The sequence below is a fragment of the Trichomycterus rosablanca genome, chromosome 6, assembly GCF_030014385.1.
Source record: "Trichomycterus rosablanca isolate fTriRos1 chromosome 6, fTriRos1.hap1, whole genome shotgun sequence".
Lineage (NCBI taxonomy): Eukaryota > Metazoa > Chordata > Actinopteri > Siluriformes > Trichomycteridae > Trichomycterus > Trichomycterus rosablanca.
In genome coordinates this window covers 51,227,297-51,245,190 of record NC_085993.1, presented here as the reverse complement: position 1 = coordinate 51,245,190, position 17,894 = coordinate 51,227,297, and the positions used below count along the sequence as shown (strand labels likewise).

Genomic DNA, 17,894 nt, shown 5'->3' with positions numbered 1-17,894 from the left:
CGACGAGCTTCATGCACACTAACGCGCACGCAGGCGACACAGCCTTTTTTTCCCGGTCGCGTTTTAAATCCGTTATCTGATATACAGTCTAGCGCACTGTGTAGGGAACATAACCAATTGTCTAATTCACTATCTAGTGCACTATGTAGGGAACATATATCCATGATCTGATACACAATCTAGTGCACTATTTAGGGAACATTAATGTGTTTGTAACGCGAATAGTTAGTTAAGCCAGTTAGCAGCTCCTAGTAGTTCTGTTTTCATCCATAGCCTTTGGTGTGTGCGAGAGGTTTTTTTATTTCTTTTTTTCCCTTCGGAGGTTCTTGCTTTCTTCTTCTTCTTGTTCTTACCTCCCTGAAATGAGTTTTTGCAACTTGGGATGTCTGCTTTGTAGTGTTAAACTTTATATTCGTTGTGGAACTACTTTTTGGCAGAAGGTATTGTCAATATTAAAGCATATTTAATATGAAATTCAGGGCTTCTTTGATTTATTTTCTTTCTTTATTTTGTAAAAACTGTTGTATAAAAGCAATAGAACACTCGAGGTCGTGTGTTTTCGTGAATAACATCACGGCTGTGATGATCTACAGCACTCACCTTCGGTTCGTGCCTGCGACCAAATCACAGCCGTGATGTTATTCGCGATAACACACTCCCTCTCGTGTTCTATTGCTTAAATAAAGCACCGATGTGTTAATTGGGATCAGAAATCCACTTTGTATGCAGAAAGGTTTAAAAACAAAAAGTTAGGGGCGTATTTTTAGATCACAGCTGAAGGATGCTGTCGTTCACTTTCTGTACGACGGGCTTATCGGCTGCAGTCCGAAACTGGGGCAGATAGAAAGAAACAGTTCTCTGAGATGTACAGCTGGCTTTCAAATCCTTGCGTTCAGACTCAGGACTGAATTCTGAATCGGACTCATCCGTATGACTCTGATTATCTGGTGCCTCCTCCATGAAATCCTCATCATCTTCGTCTTCCTCATCATTCATTCCCATATAGTAGAGTTCTTTGACCACTGAGTTTTCGTCCTCGTGTTCTGATGTTTCAGAAAACTCCTCCCCGGAGTTATAAGAGCAGGAGTTCCTCGGATTTGCGCCGTCTGAGCATGACGGGTTCTCCAGCTCCCAGAGATTTCCAGAAAAGGAGCCGGAGATTTCAGAGTTATTTGCTGAGAAGTTGCCCTCATCGCTGGAGCTGCTCAGACTCTCCTGCTGCTTCCTGAGAAGCACGGGCTGATCGAAGACCAGCACGGTGGAGTAATTTACAGATGACTGGCCTGATGTTTCTGGGGTTGTGGCGACAGTGGACATGTCAAGAGACAGAGGTTCTAACGATCCTTCTTTCGATGTGAGGTTGGTGCTTCTGCCTTCCTTATCGAAGGAACGATGCAGCAGGGCCTTGTCTTCTCGATCTTCATCAAGAATGAAGAGTTTATCCACGATCTCCACCTCACACACATTTTCAGAGACTGGCAGAAGTGGGCAAGACGTGAGGCCCTCAGAATGACCAAACAGACTCTCTGTACCGTTCATCTGCAAAAAATAGGTCAGAAAATAAACACATTAATTAAAATTACAGTGCTTTTAAAAACGAGATGATCTGAAGCATCCAGTATCATAGCTTGTATTTTCTTCATCATGGCTCCTGCACATTTCAGTGGCTTCACGACTCCCAACAACCTGGATTCTTTCTTATTTAGGAGCCAAAAAATCTGCAGTAACTGGGATGAGGTGGCTAAATTGCACTGTTGGTTAAGTGGGTGCTGCACAGCAACATGCTCCTAGGGAACTGGGTTTGAGCCCAGCTAATGGCTACTGTAGCTCTGTGTCAATGTAGATTCCGGGTTTCGCGCCCTTTGTAAACCTGTGACATTTTTTATTTGTACGCTGCTAAAATTTTGACTTATTTAGACTTCTACTATAGTTTTTTAATATGTAGGTTTGTGTCAAATGCAGACTAAGAAATTGCTGTAAAGTTTTAATCTAAATGATAAATCCAAAGTGAAAGCATGTGGATGCTTTGCTGGTGTAGAGCCATATGAAGTGTAAGTGCAGTTGGGTATGATTATAAACTAAAGCTAAATTAAAGCTATTTTGCAGAGAAGACTGAGCCAAAAATATAAATAATATAAATATAAACAACAAAACAACTAATAAGTCTTAGACCGGAAGTTTGACCTTGTTGAGATCCATCCCCTTGGCCCAAGAGCAGTTGCTGGGATTTGGTACGTCCTTCCACATCAGCTTCTTTAATCTGAAAATCAAATCAAATGTTTTATTTATATACAGTATATATAGTTGATAAAAAAGGACGTTTCTAACAACAGCAGGATTAATCAATTAAAAATGTAAACAACAGACATGTGGAAAGTCATGGAGGCTCTGGGTGTTTTGTTATCTTCCCTTTTCCTAACCAGTCAGTGAGTTTTTAATATTAACTTTTTAAAGTAATACTACTTGTGTATACACTGATCAACCATAACATTAAAACCACCTCCTTGTTTCTACACTCACTGTCCATATTATCAGCTCCACTTACCATATAGAAGCACTTTTAGTTCTACAATTACTGACTGTAATGAGTGGATCACTGGTATGAGTGGATCAGACACAGCAGCGCTGCTGGAGTTCTTAAACACCTCACTGTCACTGCTGGACTGAGAATAGTCCACCAACCAAAAATATATCCAGCCAACAGCTTCATCGTGACCACTGATGAAGGTCTAGAAGATGAGCGACTCAAACAGCAGCAATAGATGAGCGATGTGAGTGGACAGTGAGTGGACACGGTATTTAAAAACTCCAGCAGCACTGCTGTGTCTGATCCACTCATACCAGCACAACACACACTAACACACCACCACCATGTCAGTGTCACTGCAGTGCTGAGAATCATCCAACACCTAAATAATACCTGCTCTGTGGTGGTCCTGTGGGGGTCCTGACCATTAAAGAACATCATGAAAGGGGGTAACAAAGCATGCAGAGAAACAGATGGACTACAGTCAGTAATTGTAGAACTACAAAGTGCTTCTATATGGTAAGTGGAGCTGATAAAATGGACAGTGAGTGTAGAAACAAGGAGGTGGTTTTAATGTTATGGCTGATCGGTGTGTATGCTGTGTATTTTGGAGACAGAGGTCACAGTTCAAGTCATTTTCATATTTATGATACAAAAATGTTATGCAGACACCCCAGTTTTCCCAAATCAGTTTTATCCAGTTTTCTCTTTTAATCTGGTCTTAGTGTACTCTTTAAGTGTCTGCAAAATCTTAACTAATACTCAAGGCCTCAGAATTAAGCACCAACGCTCTGTATAAAAATAAGAGTATGTTCTTTAGTAGTAGGGCCTTACAGACACAAATTTGTCAAAGGAGTGCATAAATACCTAATGTCATGGTCTTTCTTTCAGTAATTGATACCTGGACAAGAGGAACAGCTTCACAATCTGAAGGATTAACAAGCATCTAAAAATCGAGTTATTAATCATGTAAGAGAGCTGGTGCTATGATGCCACCACGTAAATAATTAACATTAAAATTTGCATAAGTAGAACCAGACATGCAGGCTTATTTGATCAAATAAATATAATACAACCCCAAATCAGGAAAAGTTGGGACAGTATGGAAAATGCAAATAAAATAAAAACACAGAGTTTCTTACATTGATGTCAGACAGGATGAAGCTGAGATATTTAATCTTTTATCTGCTCAACTTTATTTCATTTATTAATAAACATCCATTCCTGCATTTCAGGGTCTGTCATGGTATGGGGGTGTGTCAGTACCAGGGTGTGTCATGGTATGGGGGTGTGTCAGTACCAGGGTGTGTCATGGTATGGGGGTGTGTCAGTACCAGGGTGTGTCATGGTATGGGGGTGTGTCAGTACCAGGGTGTGTCATGGTATGGGGGTGTGTCAGTACCAGGGTGTGTCATGGTATGGGGGCGTGTCAGTACCAGGGTGTATCATGGTATGGGGGTGTGTCAGTACCAGGGTGTGTCATGGTATGGGGGTGTGTCAGTACCAGGGTGTGTCATGGTATGGGGGCGTGTCAGTACCAGGGTCTGTCATGGTATGGGGGTGTGTCAGTACCAGGGTCTGTCATGGTATGGGGGCGTGTCAGTACCAGGGTCTGTCATGGTATGGGGGTGTGTCAGTACCAGGGTCTGTCATGGTATGGGGGTGTGTCAGTACCAGGGTGTGTCATGGTATGGGGGCGTGTCAGTACCAGGGTCTGTCATGGTATGGGGGCGTGTCAGTGCCCTTGGTAAAGGTCATTTACACTCTGTGATGCAGCATTAATACAGAAAAGTACATTGAGATCTTAGAGCAACATGTGCTGCCTTCAAGACCAAGTCCAGAGACGTCCAGCATTTTTCAACAAGACGATGCAAACCCACCTGCTGCACACATTACAAAGGCATGGCGGTGGAAGGAGAGGGTAAGGGTACAGGACCGGCCTGCCTGCAGTCCTGACCTGTCCCCAATAGAGAACGTGTGGAGAATTGTGACCCCGTACTGCTGCACATCTTAAGACGTGTTTGCAGGAAGAACGAGACAAAATAAAAGCTGAAACACTAAATCACTTGGTCTCCTCGGTGCCAAAACCTCTTTTACGTGTAACAAAGTTGTAAATGCTTTACTGTCCCAACTTTTTTTGGAATGTGTTACAAGCCTGTCTGCAATCAAATAAAAGTCAAAGTAAATGTAAGAAGCTCTGTGTTTTTTTATTATCTGCATTTTCCATACTGTCCCTAGACTTTATTTGGTTAATTTTGTGTTTGTGCATATTGCTGCTCTGTGTCATTTCATCTGCATAAAGGTCTTCTGAACAGGTACGTGATGCATAAAATGATCTAAAATGCTGCCCTATAAAATAAAGCCGACCTGCCAGACTAACGAAGCCTGTAATCAGAAATCTAAAAGCTAGTGTGACCTTGAATGAAGCTCTGCTCATCCATGAGGTGCATTTAAATACAGCAGCGTCTCTCTCTCTCTTGTTCTCTGTACATACTGTTCATTGCCTCGGCTGTTTCTGGTAAATTGAGTAATACTCTTAAACCTTCATTTAAAAGTTCAAATCAAACAATTCCAGTGTTTTCACTGATCACTGATTATTGTATTTTATTATTAGATTTTAACACACTTCAAAAAAGTCAGAACGAGGGCGTGTTGCCCCCTGTGCTCCATCAGCTTTTTATTAATAAGACTTTTTAATGCTTTAGGAACTGAGGACACTAATTGCACTAATCGCTGTCGTCTGATTCTCTTCTTCATGATGCGCCATACATTTTCAGTGGGAGACAGATCCGGACTGCAGGCAGGCCAGTCAGGCACACACACTCTGTGTTTTGTAGCACGTGCAGAATGAGGCCTGGTATCATCTTGCTGAAGTAACTATGATTACCTTGATGGCACCATGTGTCTTTTTAATATCCATAATATTAATATGAATGCGCCCCTATATCACGACAGAAGTTGGCTTTTGCACCTTTCACTGATAACAGTGTGGATGGTCCAATTTTTGCCTTTGGCACAGATAACTCCCCCACCACCTCTGAAATCTGGCTTCGAACCTCAGCGGTGTTATCGGCTTGTCGGGCGGCAACACAAACATGACTGGCTATGTCTGGTGGGACTGAGGAGGGTAAGAGAGTGGGATTGTTCGATGACCTGCAATGGACTGCCGCCCTGTCCAGGGTTTTCCTACCTCACACCCAGTGTTTCCACCACGACCCAGACCAGGATAAAACAGTTGATCAGTTGATTTCACAAAGTATACATTAAGAACAATTTATAAATCACTGCTTCCCGGCTTCATTAGCATTTAAACCACAGAACCCAGTAATGAAAGTGTTGCTTGAACCCAGTAGTGAAACAGATAACACGAGTCACAAAGACGTTCTGTTCATTTTGTCCAGTTTAGTGAAATGTGAGTTATGTTGCAGGCGGGAGACTTACTGGTTCTGTGAGATGATCAGCGTGACAAACAGCACAACGGAGAGGAAGGCGATAATCATGAGGAGCATGTAGGCTGCAAGATCATTCCGCACTAATGCAAAACACAAAACGCCACAGAAAACTTAAATGATTTACTTCCACTGTTTTTATTATTATTGTTATTACTATTATTATTATTATGTCAATATTTTATGCATTTCCCCCCAAATTTGTAACATTGTTTTATATTTACTCACTGTTATTATTATTATTATTATTACTGTAAATTTTTTTATGCATTTTTCTGCCAATTTTTAAAAATTATTTTCTTTCTACTTACTGTTATTATTATTATTATTATTATTATAATTGTCAATACTTTTATGCATTTCCCCCCAATGTTTCACATTATTATATTTTTACTTACTGTTGTTATTATTATTATTATTGTCAATATTTTTATGCATTTCCCCCCCCAATTTTTCTCCTAATCTAGTTGGACCCATTTCCACCTTTACTTCTGCAGTCCTCCACTCCTGACTCGGACCCGTGTGCAGTAAAAAACACTTCTTTTCACCTTCACGAGGCAAGTTCATATAGAGATCTGAATCGCGCACAGAGAGTCACACACCAATCTTCATTATCAAATAGCCAGCAGAGGTCGTAATTACAGCAGCTCCCTCTTACTAGCCAATCGCTGTACGTAGAAGTGTCCGGCCTGCTGGCAGCAGAGCTGAGATTCAAGTTCCCAAGGTGTCAGCTCTCTGGTGCGCTAGTGTGTGTGCAGCAGTGTGTTTTACCGCAGTGACACCCAAGAACCCTTAGTGCATGACTGATTCATATTTTAGCATACTACCGGCTGTTTCTACATGCTGCTTATATGTGTGAATCCCTTTGCTTCACTGGTAATAAAATATTAGCTGTTATTTGTTGGAAAAAAAAAAGTAAATACTTACATTTTTTAAATATTATTTAAAATATATATTTTTTATTTTTTTAATTATTTTAATATGACTTAATATATTTTATATTTTAATATTATATTATTCAAATATAATTTTTTTATATTATTTTTAATTTTATTATATTTCATATCATTTTTAATTTTTAAATATTTAAATTTGTACATTTGCTCACAAAAGAACAAACTAATTATTTGTCGGTTAGCTGTTAACCATCAACATTCCTAGTTCCCATATTTCTGTTTTGTTTTTCTGCATTTTGCCGCTGGTTTAAGCAGGTCTTTTAAGATCATACTACATATTTATCAAAATTAGAAATACGCTTTCATCAGGTCACACCATGAACTAGTAGTGAGTGTAAATAATCTGTTATAGCTTACTTGTGCATCTCACAGGCTCGCCCTCACCATCCACAAACACTGGGTACAGTTTAAACTCCTCTGTGCCATAAAAATGCCCTGTGTGAGAAACATCACATATCAATCAGATCATGACTTGCTAAAGATTTAGTGCTAAATATTATAAACTAACACACGCCCCCTCCGAAACGTGTGCAGTACCGACCGCTTCTTTTCACCTGCACCAGACGGGTTCATATGGAGATCCGTATCGCACACGGAAAAACACGCACTGATCTCCATTATCTCCCTGCAGCAGTTATGAGAGATCAGTCACATGGAAGTCACATTTGAAGGTTTAAAACGTACCATACAGGTGAAGATCCCTGGCGGTGGAGGGCACTCTGAGCCACTCTGTTCTCCTGGCTGAAGATGTTCCCTGGCCAGCGTCCCTGCTGAGCTCCAGCCACTCAACAACGAAGGACTGGAGCGAAGACTGTTCACACGTCAGGGTCCAGGAAAGAGACACGCATGAAGCATTGGCTGCTGCACGGAACCAGCGCACACACTGTCCTATAGATAGAAACCAGCAATCCAATAAACTTAAAACACCAGAATAAAGATTATTTTTTAATCTTCCCCTTAATTTCCCTCCCGATTTAGTCGTATCCAATCACTCAAACACACTTGCATGTTTTCTTTCTACTTACTGTTATTATTATTTGTATGCATTTTTTCCCCAATTTTCCTCCCAATCTAGTCATACCCAATTCCCCATATTTCAACCTCTACTGCTGCAGTAGCTGACCGCTTTCCTTCACCTGCACGAGGCAGGTTCATACGGAGATCCGTATCCGTAGATTTACATTTGCATTTTCGGCATTTAGCAGACGCCTTTATCCAGTCTAAGCAACTGAGGGTTAAGGACCTTGCTCAAGGGCGTGGTGGGGTTTGAACCAGCAACCTTCTGCTTACTAGTCCAGTACCTTAACCGCTAGGCTACAACTGCTCTTTATTATCACAGATCTTTATTATCATTATAATACTTATAAATTAATACCATTTATCAAAGAAGCGCTATTTATTTGTCCTAGTTTCTGTGTGAAGTTTGCATGTTCTCCTCGTGTCTGTGTGGGTTTCCTCTGGGTGCTCCGGTTTCCACCCACAAGTCAAGCTAACTGAAGCTACTAAAAATTGCCCTGCAATGGATAGGCAACCTGTCCGGGGTGTGCCCACTGAATAAGACCCACCGCGACCCTGACCAGCATAATGCGCTGGTAAAACAGATGAAGAAACTTTTGATTATAACAGCGTATTTTGGCACAAATCGCAGAACCACCTCGACTTTACTACCGTAAACATATACGCATGACCTGAACTGTTACCATGACAACAGAAACTGAATTATTAGGAGCCCTTACATGGTGATGCCCGGCGTGCACATTTACAACAACATATAATAACTTCAACAAAACCCTCTGTCCTGCTCATTACAGAGACACTGGCGTAGCAGTGCAGACTCCATCAAAACAACAAAACGCTTCCATCAAAGCAATTAGCCAAAAAAACCCATAATGGGTGAGCTAAAGTACTAGCACGGTACACGACGAGTAGCTCGAACAAAACACAACGTTACAGATAATCAACTCTGTCACAACAGAATATTTTAACGTGCATTACAGACGACGTTTCGCTCCAGAGTGCACTACTCCGCTAATGAGTTACATCCGTGATGAGGAAGGTAAAAGCTCGTTAAATTACGTTTAGGTTGGTGCTCCAGAGTCATGTTCCTGTTCCTGGCTGAGAAGCCTACAGAATTATGAGACATGACGGTGACCGTATGGACTTCCTCTCCCCACTGGAACGTGTACGATGAGCCAAGGGCCGCGTCGTCCGACCACACCGAGCCGCCGGAGGTCTGGTGCACGACCAAGAGTCCCTGCACACAGCTGTCTGGATCCACTGCTGGGATCTGAGGAAAAGCATCAGGAAAAAACCTGAAATGTTTATAATAATAATAATAATAATAATAATATTAAAAATATTAATAATAATGAAAATAATAATAATAATAATAATAATAATGATGACAATAATATTTATAATAATAATATTAATAAATAATAATAATAATAAATAACAATAAAAATAAGAAATATAATAGTAATAATAAACATAAAAAATAACAAGAATAATAACAGCAATAAGAATAAATAATAATAATAAAATAACAATAATAATAACAAAAATAATAAGAAATATATTAAAAAATAATGAACATAAAAAATAATAATAACAACAATAAGAATAAATAATATAATAATAATAATTTTAAAAAAAATAATAAAAATAATAGTAGTGAAAACAATAATCATCATATCACAATAACAACATTAATAACAATAATACCAAAATATTATAATAATAATAATAAAACATTAAACTACTACTACTAATAATAACAATAATAATAATAATAATCATTATCACAATAACAATATAAATAATAATAATACAAAAAATACTACGACTAATAATAACAATAATCATCATAATTATCATCATAGTAGCAATATTAATAATTATAACAACAATAATAAATATAATAATACTTCTTCAAAAAATAAAATAATATTGATGATTATGTAATAAACAATAATAATAATAAATATAGTAAAAGTAAATAAAAGAATAATAATACTTATAACAAACAAAAAAATAATAATAATCATAATTTAAACAATAATATGATAATTTTTAATAATATAATATTATAATGATGATGATAATGGTAATAATAATAATAATAATTAATAGTAATAATAATAATACTAAGAATAATAATTATTTTATTACATAGCACTCAAAGAAGTTTACAATTTTTAAAACACAAAACAATAAAGACAGACATGCAGCAAAATAGTTAAACGGTTGATCCTGTAAAAAATATACAAATTTAGATTTTTAGCTGATTCCACATCTTAAAAAGGACTTTTTAAATGTTATTCAAAGACGTACAGGATACAACGGGAGTCAGGAGTAAAGATGGGTGCTAATATATAATTTATAAAACGGATAGTTCCGGTCCTAAAATCTGATTGGCTGAGCCGCTTTCGAAGCCGTTGTAAAATCCCCGATAAACGCACACCTATGACCACCTCACATCATTCCATATTAATACGCCACTGAAAAGAAAAAGTGAATGTTATGTTCGCCCTCATGTTGCCTAGCAACACTGTTAACGGACTACATGATTTCGCGGAAGAATGCTTATTGTAAGTGTTTTTGTAAATAAAAACATTTATAAATTGAACATTGTTGTATTTTATTATATTTTATGTTGACCGCCGTTTTATAAAAGCAATAAGCCACTCGAGATCGTGCGTTACTGCTATGATTTTATCACGGGGAAAGACGTGAGCGTAATAAAATAAATCTGTATTACCTTAAAGAGCAGAGTAACATTAGCCTGATTTCTTGCAGGATCCTCTTGAATAACTCTCCAGAAATCAGGTCCCGACTCTGGAGCTGAAATCAAACAAAACGGTTTCTGTTATTCATGAAGTACTGATGGTGTGACGTATCAACCAGAACTTCTGTACATGTACCAGAGAAACTAACCAGTCTTTAATAATAAACACATACATCGATCAGCCATAACATTAAAACCACCTCCTTGTTTCTACACTCACTGTCCATTTTATCAGCTCCACTTACCATATTGAAGCACTTTGTAGTTCTACAATTACTGACTGTAGTCCATCTGTTTTTCTGCATGCTTTGTTACCCCCCTTTTACTCTGTTCTTCAATGGTCAGGACCCCCACAGGACCCCCACAGAGCAGGTATTATTTAGGTGGTGGATGATTCTCAGCACTGCAGTGACACTGACATGGTGCTGGTGTGTTAGTGTGTGTTGTGCTGGTATGAGTGGATCAGACACAGCAGCGCTGCTGGAGTTTGTAAATACTGTGTCTACTCACTGTCCACTCTATTAGACACTCCTACCTAGTCGGTCCACCTTGTAGATGTAAAGTCAGAGACGATCGCTCATCTATTGCTGCTGTTTGAGTCGGTCATCTTCTAGACCTTCATCAGTGGTCACAGGACGCTGCCCACGGGGCGCTGTTGGCTGGATATTTTTGGTTGGTGGACGATTCTCAGTCCAGCAGTGACAGCGAGGTGTTTAAAAACTCCATCAGCGCTGCTGTGTCTGATCCACTCATACCAGCACAACACACACTAACACACCACCACCATGTCAATGTCACTGCAGTGCTGAGAATCATCCACCACCTAAATAATACCTGCTCTGTGGTGGTCCTGTGGGGGTCCTGACCATTGAAGAACATCATGAAAGGGGGGTAACAAAGCATGTAGAGAAACAGATGGACTACAGTCAGTAATTGTAGAACTACAAAGTGCTTCTATATCAGTGGTGGGCAAACTACGGCCCGCGGGCCACATACGGCCCATTGAGTATTTACAAAACGGTCCTAAAACCGCATTAATTGAATCTTTTTTCTGCACTACCTGCAGGAAATTGAAACTAGTGTTTTAATTGATTCCACTAGATGGCGCACGCCAGGCGGTTAGGGTTGCACCTATAAAAAATATACCACACCGTCATAGGAACATTGATTCGGCTGTTTAACATTTATTATTTTTATTCTTTATAATAATAAACCAGAACCATGTTTTAGGCAAAACAACATCCATAAAGAACATCATGTAATCATGTAACAAAAGTGCAACAAAATTTTTACATAATCCATACAGAGCCGGCCCTGCCTGCGTTACTTTAGTTTGGTCCTAAGTCGGATTTGAACCTAGGGCGGAAAAACATGTGCGACGCGCTCTGCCCACTGCGCTACTCAAACAGTGGTGCAATAAACAGGTTGTTATGCTGATATAACCTGCGCACACACGGCGTTACTAAGATTAAAAGTGAACAATACTTAAAATAATAACCAAATGCTTTCTAATTCCCACGACAGCAGCAGTTTCCTTCCGTTTCATAAATATCACCCTGTCTCTGTCTCTGCTGCATTTCTCTCCCATTGATAAAAATATGGAACAAAGCTCGTCCCGTATCAGTTCAATACGTAACACCATGTTTAGTTTCCAAATAACGAACGATTCCGTATTTTACGGGACGGTTGGCAACCCTACTATCACCCCAGCATGATCAAACCCCTTGACTGGTTTAAAATGTTACACATAAACCATTAAATTATGTTGAAAGTGCTGCTTTGGTTAAAGGCTGAATTGGTTTTGTTTAGACAGCGATACACCAAGTAGAAACAAAGATAAAAAAATAAAAAATGCATTAAAAAAAATCCCATTCACGCATGTGTAAATGTGCACATAATAGGATGAGTCTGGCGTTTCATTTATATTCGCCATATGTTATGGCTGATCGGTGTATATTCCAGGTCACGTTAAAGCACATCTGTTTATATATATGAGAGCTTCACCTTTACTGCTGTAAACTGAGGAGGTACGAGCATCGCTCCAGTCACTCCAGTAACCCGAACCATTCAACCGTCTGAACCGAACCGCGACCTTGTACTGGGAACACGGGCCATCCACCGGAACGCTCGCCTGTGGTTCCAATATAGGACCAAACACCTGTATAGAAGATCAACATAGATCTATAAACTATAAATTCAGAATTACAACCTCAATTCGAAAACATTTGGGACCGTAGGAAAAATTAATTCAATTAAAACAGTACAATTCTATTTCCTCCCAATCTACTTGTATTCTGACCTAAAAGAGCTGTGACTAACACACGCCCCCTCCGACAAGTGTGCAGTAGCCAACCACTTCTTTTCACCTGCACAATTTGGGTTCACATGGAGATCCGTACTGCGCACTGATCTCCATTATCCACCGTCTCTGTGCAGGTTGTAACTGCAGCAGTTATGAGGAATCCCTCTCAGAACTCCCTCCCTCGGACAGGCCAGTCATTGTCTGTGTAAGCGTCCGACCGGTTGAAAGCAGAGCTGAGATTCGAACCCGCAAATTGTGGGCTAGTGTGCTGCACTTATTTAACTAAATATCTTTAATATTAATGAAAAATTGGACGGCTGCAACACGGTCCAAAGATTTTAGGACAAGCGTACGATTACCACTGTGGTAATAATAATAAAAACAAGGAGAAACCCTTGCAGCATTTATAATAATAATAACAATAAATATAGTAATAATAATAATAATAATAATAAATATAGTAATAATAATAATAAATATAGTAATAATAATAATAATAATTATTATTATTATTATTATGATAATAATAATAATAATAACAATATAGTAATATAATAATAATAATAATAATAATAAATATAGTAATAATAATAATAAATATAGTAATAATAATAATTATTATTATTATGATAATAATAATAATATAGTAATATAATAATAATAATAATATTATTAATAATAAAGTAATAATAAATATAATAATAATAATTATTATTTTAATTATAAAAATAATAAATGTAATAATAATAATAATAATACAAATAATAATCACAATTATCACAACAATATAAATAATACTAATAATAACAATAATATCATAATTATCAACATAGTAACAATATTAATCATTATAACAACAATAATAATAATAAATATAATAATACTTATAAATAATAGAACTTACTTTTAAAAATAAAATAATAATGATGATGATTATAAAATAAATAATAATAATAAATACAGTAAAAGTAAATAAAAGAATAATAATGATCATCATAATTTAAATAATATAATAATTATTATTAATATAATATAATAATGATGACAATAATAGTAATAATAATATTAATAATAATAATACTAAGATTAATAATTATTTTTATTATATAGCACTCAAAGACAAACATGCAACAAAATAGTAAAATGTTTGATGTCGTTTATTTGTAAATTGGGGCGTCAGGGAGAGTTTAAGAGTTTTTGGTACACAGAGGGAGACGTTGTGCCGCCTCAGCCCGTACGTTGAAGGCTAACGTTCGGCTAAAACAAGCTGATGAAAACATGTATGTACCTCTTAGCATTTTAGATGCACAAGTCACCCATTGTCACCAAACCTTACATTATGCCAGACTTCATGCTAGTGACTACCAGAGATGTTCACAAGTCACAAAATACGAGTCCGAGTCAATCTAATCTACACAAATCATATATTATAAATGTAGCGTAGAAATAAAGAAATAATCTGTAAATTCAGATAAAAACAACAACAGATTAGCGAGTGTATTTAGCCGTTTTACTTCGTGTCTTTACTTTCCTCCTCATTGTGTAAATGAATGTAATTTCTGTAACAAGAAGGTTCCAGTTAAAAGCTTCAACTGATACGTTTTGTTTTCTGTAGGAGCGTTCCATTCACATTATCTGTTACTGTGAAGTGCACTACGTAGGGTATTCCACCATTTTAAGTAGGGAGCGACGCTTCATCACTCCGCCGGAAGATGGCTGGAACATTTACACATTGCGTGCGTTGTGGGTTAAGACGTACGGAGCGTTATTATTATTATTATTATTATTATTATTATTATTATTATTATTATTATTATTATTAGAGAGCAGAAATGACACGATCAGAATGATGTCGGATCATATATATATATATATATATATATATATATATATATATATTTATAATTGTCACACATAACTAATGTTGCTGACTTTTGTTGTCCACGAGTCATTTTTTGAGAGTCACGAGTCGAGTCCGAGTCATTTGAAACGAGTCCGAGTCGAGTCTGAAGTCGCTGTGTGTCCATCTCTGGTGACTAATATTTAAATGCTGGACTCATCAGATCAGTCTCAGATTAAAGGGCAAGTTTTCATTTTTCTATCCTCGGGTAATTAATCATCCTTGATTACACGCACTGAGTGTCATGTTCCATTTGCAGTTCCATTTCGTTCTCTGACTTCTGACCAGCATACAAACATTTTTATCTTAGAGTTTTCTTGATCTTTTAGATCTTGTTGTGATTCTCACAGTTCCTCCTTCACTGCTTTACTCATTCAGAAGAGGGGAACATTCAGAAGAGGGGAAATTGTCAGATGACGGTGCTTTTTATAGCTTTTCGCTGCTTCGTCGGGATAAATTAGCTTCATTTTTAGATCCGTTTTGAGTGTTGGTACCCATTTTGAAGTGAGAACATATTACCCTCTGGCACTGTCATTATCAGACAGGCTCTAATGCTAATTATTGAGCCGCCTGCTTTTTTGTTGACTTCTTTTCACCTCTTTTCAGTCAGAGGAGCCCAGATGTGTACAACTGTACATTCTATAATTACGTAATTTTATACTAATTTTATATTTTTATATAATTTGCAATTCGACACTTTTGGATGGCCAAGGCCAACCTGATTCCATTTCGTAAACATGGACAAATTTTAAACTCGATGCCTGCAAGACACTCAAAAAAAAGTTGGGCCGGGAGTAAAATAAGTATGAAAGGTTTTGGAACGTTCCATAATGAGCAGGTAAATTGGTGAAGGAATCATGATTGGGTATAAAAGGAGGATCCACCAAGGGATGTGACTTTGAAAGCAAAGATAAGTCGTGGCTCAACACTTTCACCATCTACCATGCATAACATGGTGAAAAGATCAAAGGATAAGTCTCTGAAATTCTGGTGAATGTTGTAATGCCTGCAACATCATCGGGTCAGTGATGGTCTGGGGAGGGGTGGCACCAACCTCCATGTGATAGCCAACAGCACCCTGCCTGCTGGTAGGTACCAAATAGGGCTGGGCGATATGGATCAAAAATAATATCTCGATATTTTTTGCTGAACGGCGATATACGATATATATCTCGATATTTTTTTATCCCATAAGGTAATAACAAAAAGACACTTCTGAGACAAAGCTACATGTTCCAATTTTTTTACAGGCACTTTTATTAATATTGGGGGAATGCTGGGGAAGCTTCACACAAGAATAATTTTTCCTTAAAAAAAAACACAAAAGAGCTATTCTAAGAAAAAAAAAGGCATCTAAGGCATCTCCTGTCGTGTAATGTGAATTACAAATATATTGTCTGGCCCTTTAAGAATGTTAAGTGTACTATAGGGCGCAGGGAGCGAGTGTGTAGGGAAGATGTCGGAATGACGGTTTCCGGCTGAGCTTGTGTGACATTAAAAGTAAAACCCCGTTAAAGTAAACCCCTCGTTAACCCCCCCCCCCCTTCCCCACATGTTTGGACTTTATACATTATTTCATGTATATGTCGCCACAACATTAACATTTACATTAATATTTTTTTTTAACGTATAGAACTCAGTTCTGTAATACAGGCAGAACTAATCGTTCATGTTACTGTGTAACTATTACAACACAATGCATTTCAATCAGCGTTCTTCTTCATGCACTTTATTATTATTTAACAGCTTTATTTGTTGTTTAATTGCTGTTTGCTCCTTGTTTACTGCAGAGTTAGTTCATGCAATTTAATAATGTTTGGTTGTTTATTAACCGACAACAAAAAATACTATAATAGAAGATAAATAAATAAATGACGTGTCGGACGTCGGGCGATCATCCAATATACAACCACGTACAACATCCAGTACAGAAATCACTCCCCATAATGTTTGTTTTTTACAGATAGAGCAAATATCTGCACATCACATATACAAACACAAGAGTCAGAACAACAGGAGACGCACCGTTACGTTATTATTACTTTCTCAACACTTAATGCGAAGTAAATACGTGCATGTCAGCGTGTGCATGCGCTTGTGTTGGTTTTTGAAACGAATAACGACTCGTTTTCTTGTTTTTTAACTTTGGAGTGAAAACAAATGACCAAAGGTACACGGAGCTGGAACCTTTTGTCTGGACTTGTTTTCGGCGTTCTCTACAGAATACATTATTCTGCTGCTCATCTGATACTTTGAATTCGAACCGTCTCCAAATAATTCCAAAAAGAGTCATTATTTTTCTTTTTAGTAAGGAGGTCCTCTTCGATAGCTTCTGTCGTGTCTTTATCCGTCTCCATGCTATCGCTGCCTGCAGGACTTACTGGTGAAGCGGTGGGGAGGGGCGAGTTGTGTTCAGTGAGGGAGAGGGGCGGGGCAGGTGAACATGTGCAGAGACAAACTGAGAGAAGAGAAAGACGAACTGTCGGATCTAACTGGAACGCAACATCTATATCGATATATGCGATATTGTCTTATCTTATATCGCGTATGAAAGTATATCGATATTTTATAAAATCTCGATATATCGCCCAGCCCTAGTACCAAACTGCAATCTTTATAGCCATGGTCAGACCTTATGTTGGTGCAGTGGCCCTGGGTTCCTTCTGGACGATGCCCGACCCATGTGGACAGTGTGAGTAGGCCGTTCCTGGATGATTAAGCCATTGACGTCATTGACCGGCCCTCAGACCTGAATCCAATCAGGAACCTTTGGGATGTCATAGATCAGTGTATCAGTGCATCTGAATCCAACAAGTAGCTCCACAGACTGTCCAGGAGCTCATGGCGCTCCGATCTAGGTCAGGGAGGAGATCCCTCAGGACACCATTTCCATTCATTCGCTTTATGCTGGTCAGGATTGCGGTGGATTCAATTCATTGGGTGAGATACCAGGGAACGCCCCGGATAGGTCGC

General features: G+C 38.1%; 1 protein-coding gene across 1 annotated transcript in view; it reads right to left on the bottom strand.

Annotated features, from left to right (window-relative positions):
* Nucleotides 1–524: 524 nt before the first annotated feature.
* lepr (leptin receptor) overlaps nucleotides 525–17,894 on the bottom strand; it is a 53,251-nt gene continuing 35,881 nt past the window's right edge. The window contains exons 12-19 of the mRNA XM_062998169.1: nucleotides 12,724–12,877; nucleotides 10,693–10,775; nucleotides 9,009–9,219; nucleotides 7,617–7,820; nucleotides 7,290–7,367; nucleotides 5,969–6,059; nucleotides 2,185–2,260; nucleotides 525–1,539 (exon numbers count right to left, since the gene is read on the bottom strand). Of these exons, the coding sequence (XP_062854239.1) occupies nucleotides 769–1,539; nucleotides 2,185–2,260; nucleotides 5,969–6,059; nucleotides 7,290–7,367; nucleotides 7,617–7,820; nucleotides 9,009–9,219; nucleotides 10,693–10,775; nucleotides 12,724–12,877 (1,668 nt within the window). The 3' untranslated portion in view covers nucleotides 525–768. The remainder of the gene's footprint in view (nucleotides 1,540–2,184; nucleotides 2,261–5,968; nucleotides 6,060–7,289; nucleotides 7,368–7,616; nucleotides 7,821–9,008; nucleotides 9,220–10,692; nucleotides 10,776–12,723; nucleotides 12,878–17,894) is intronic.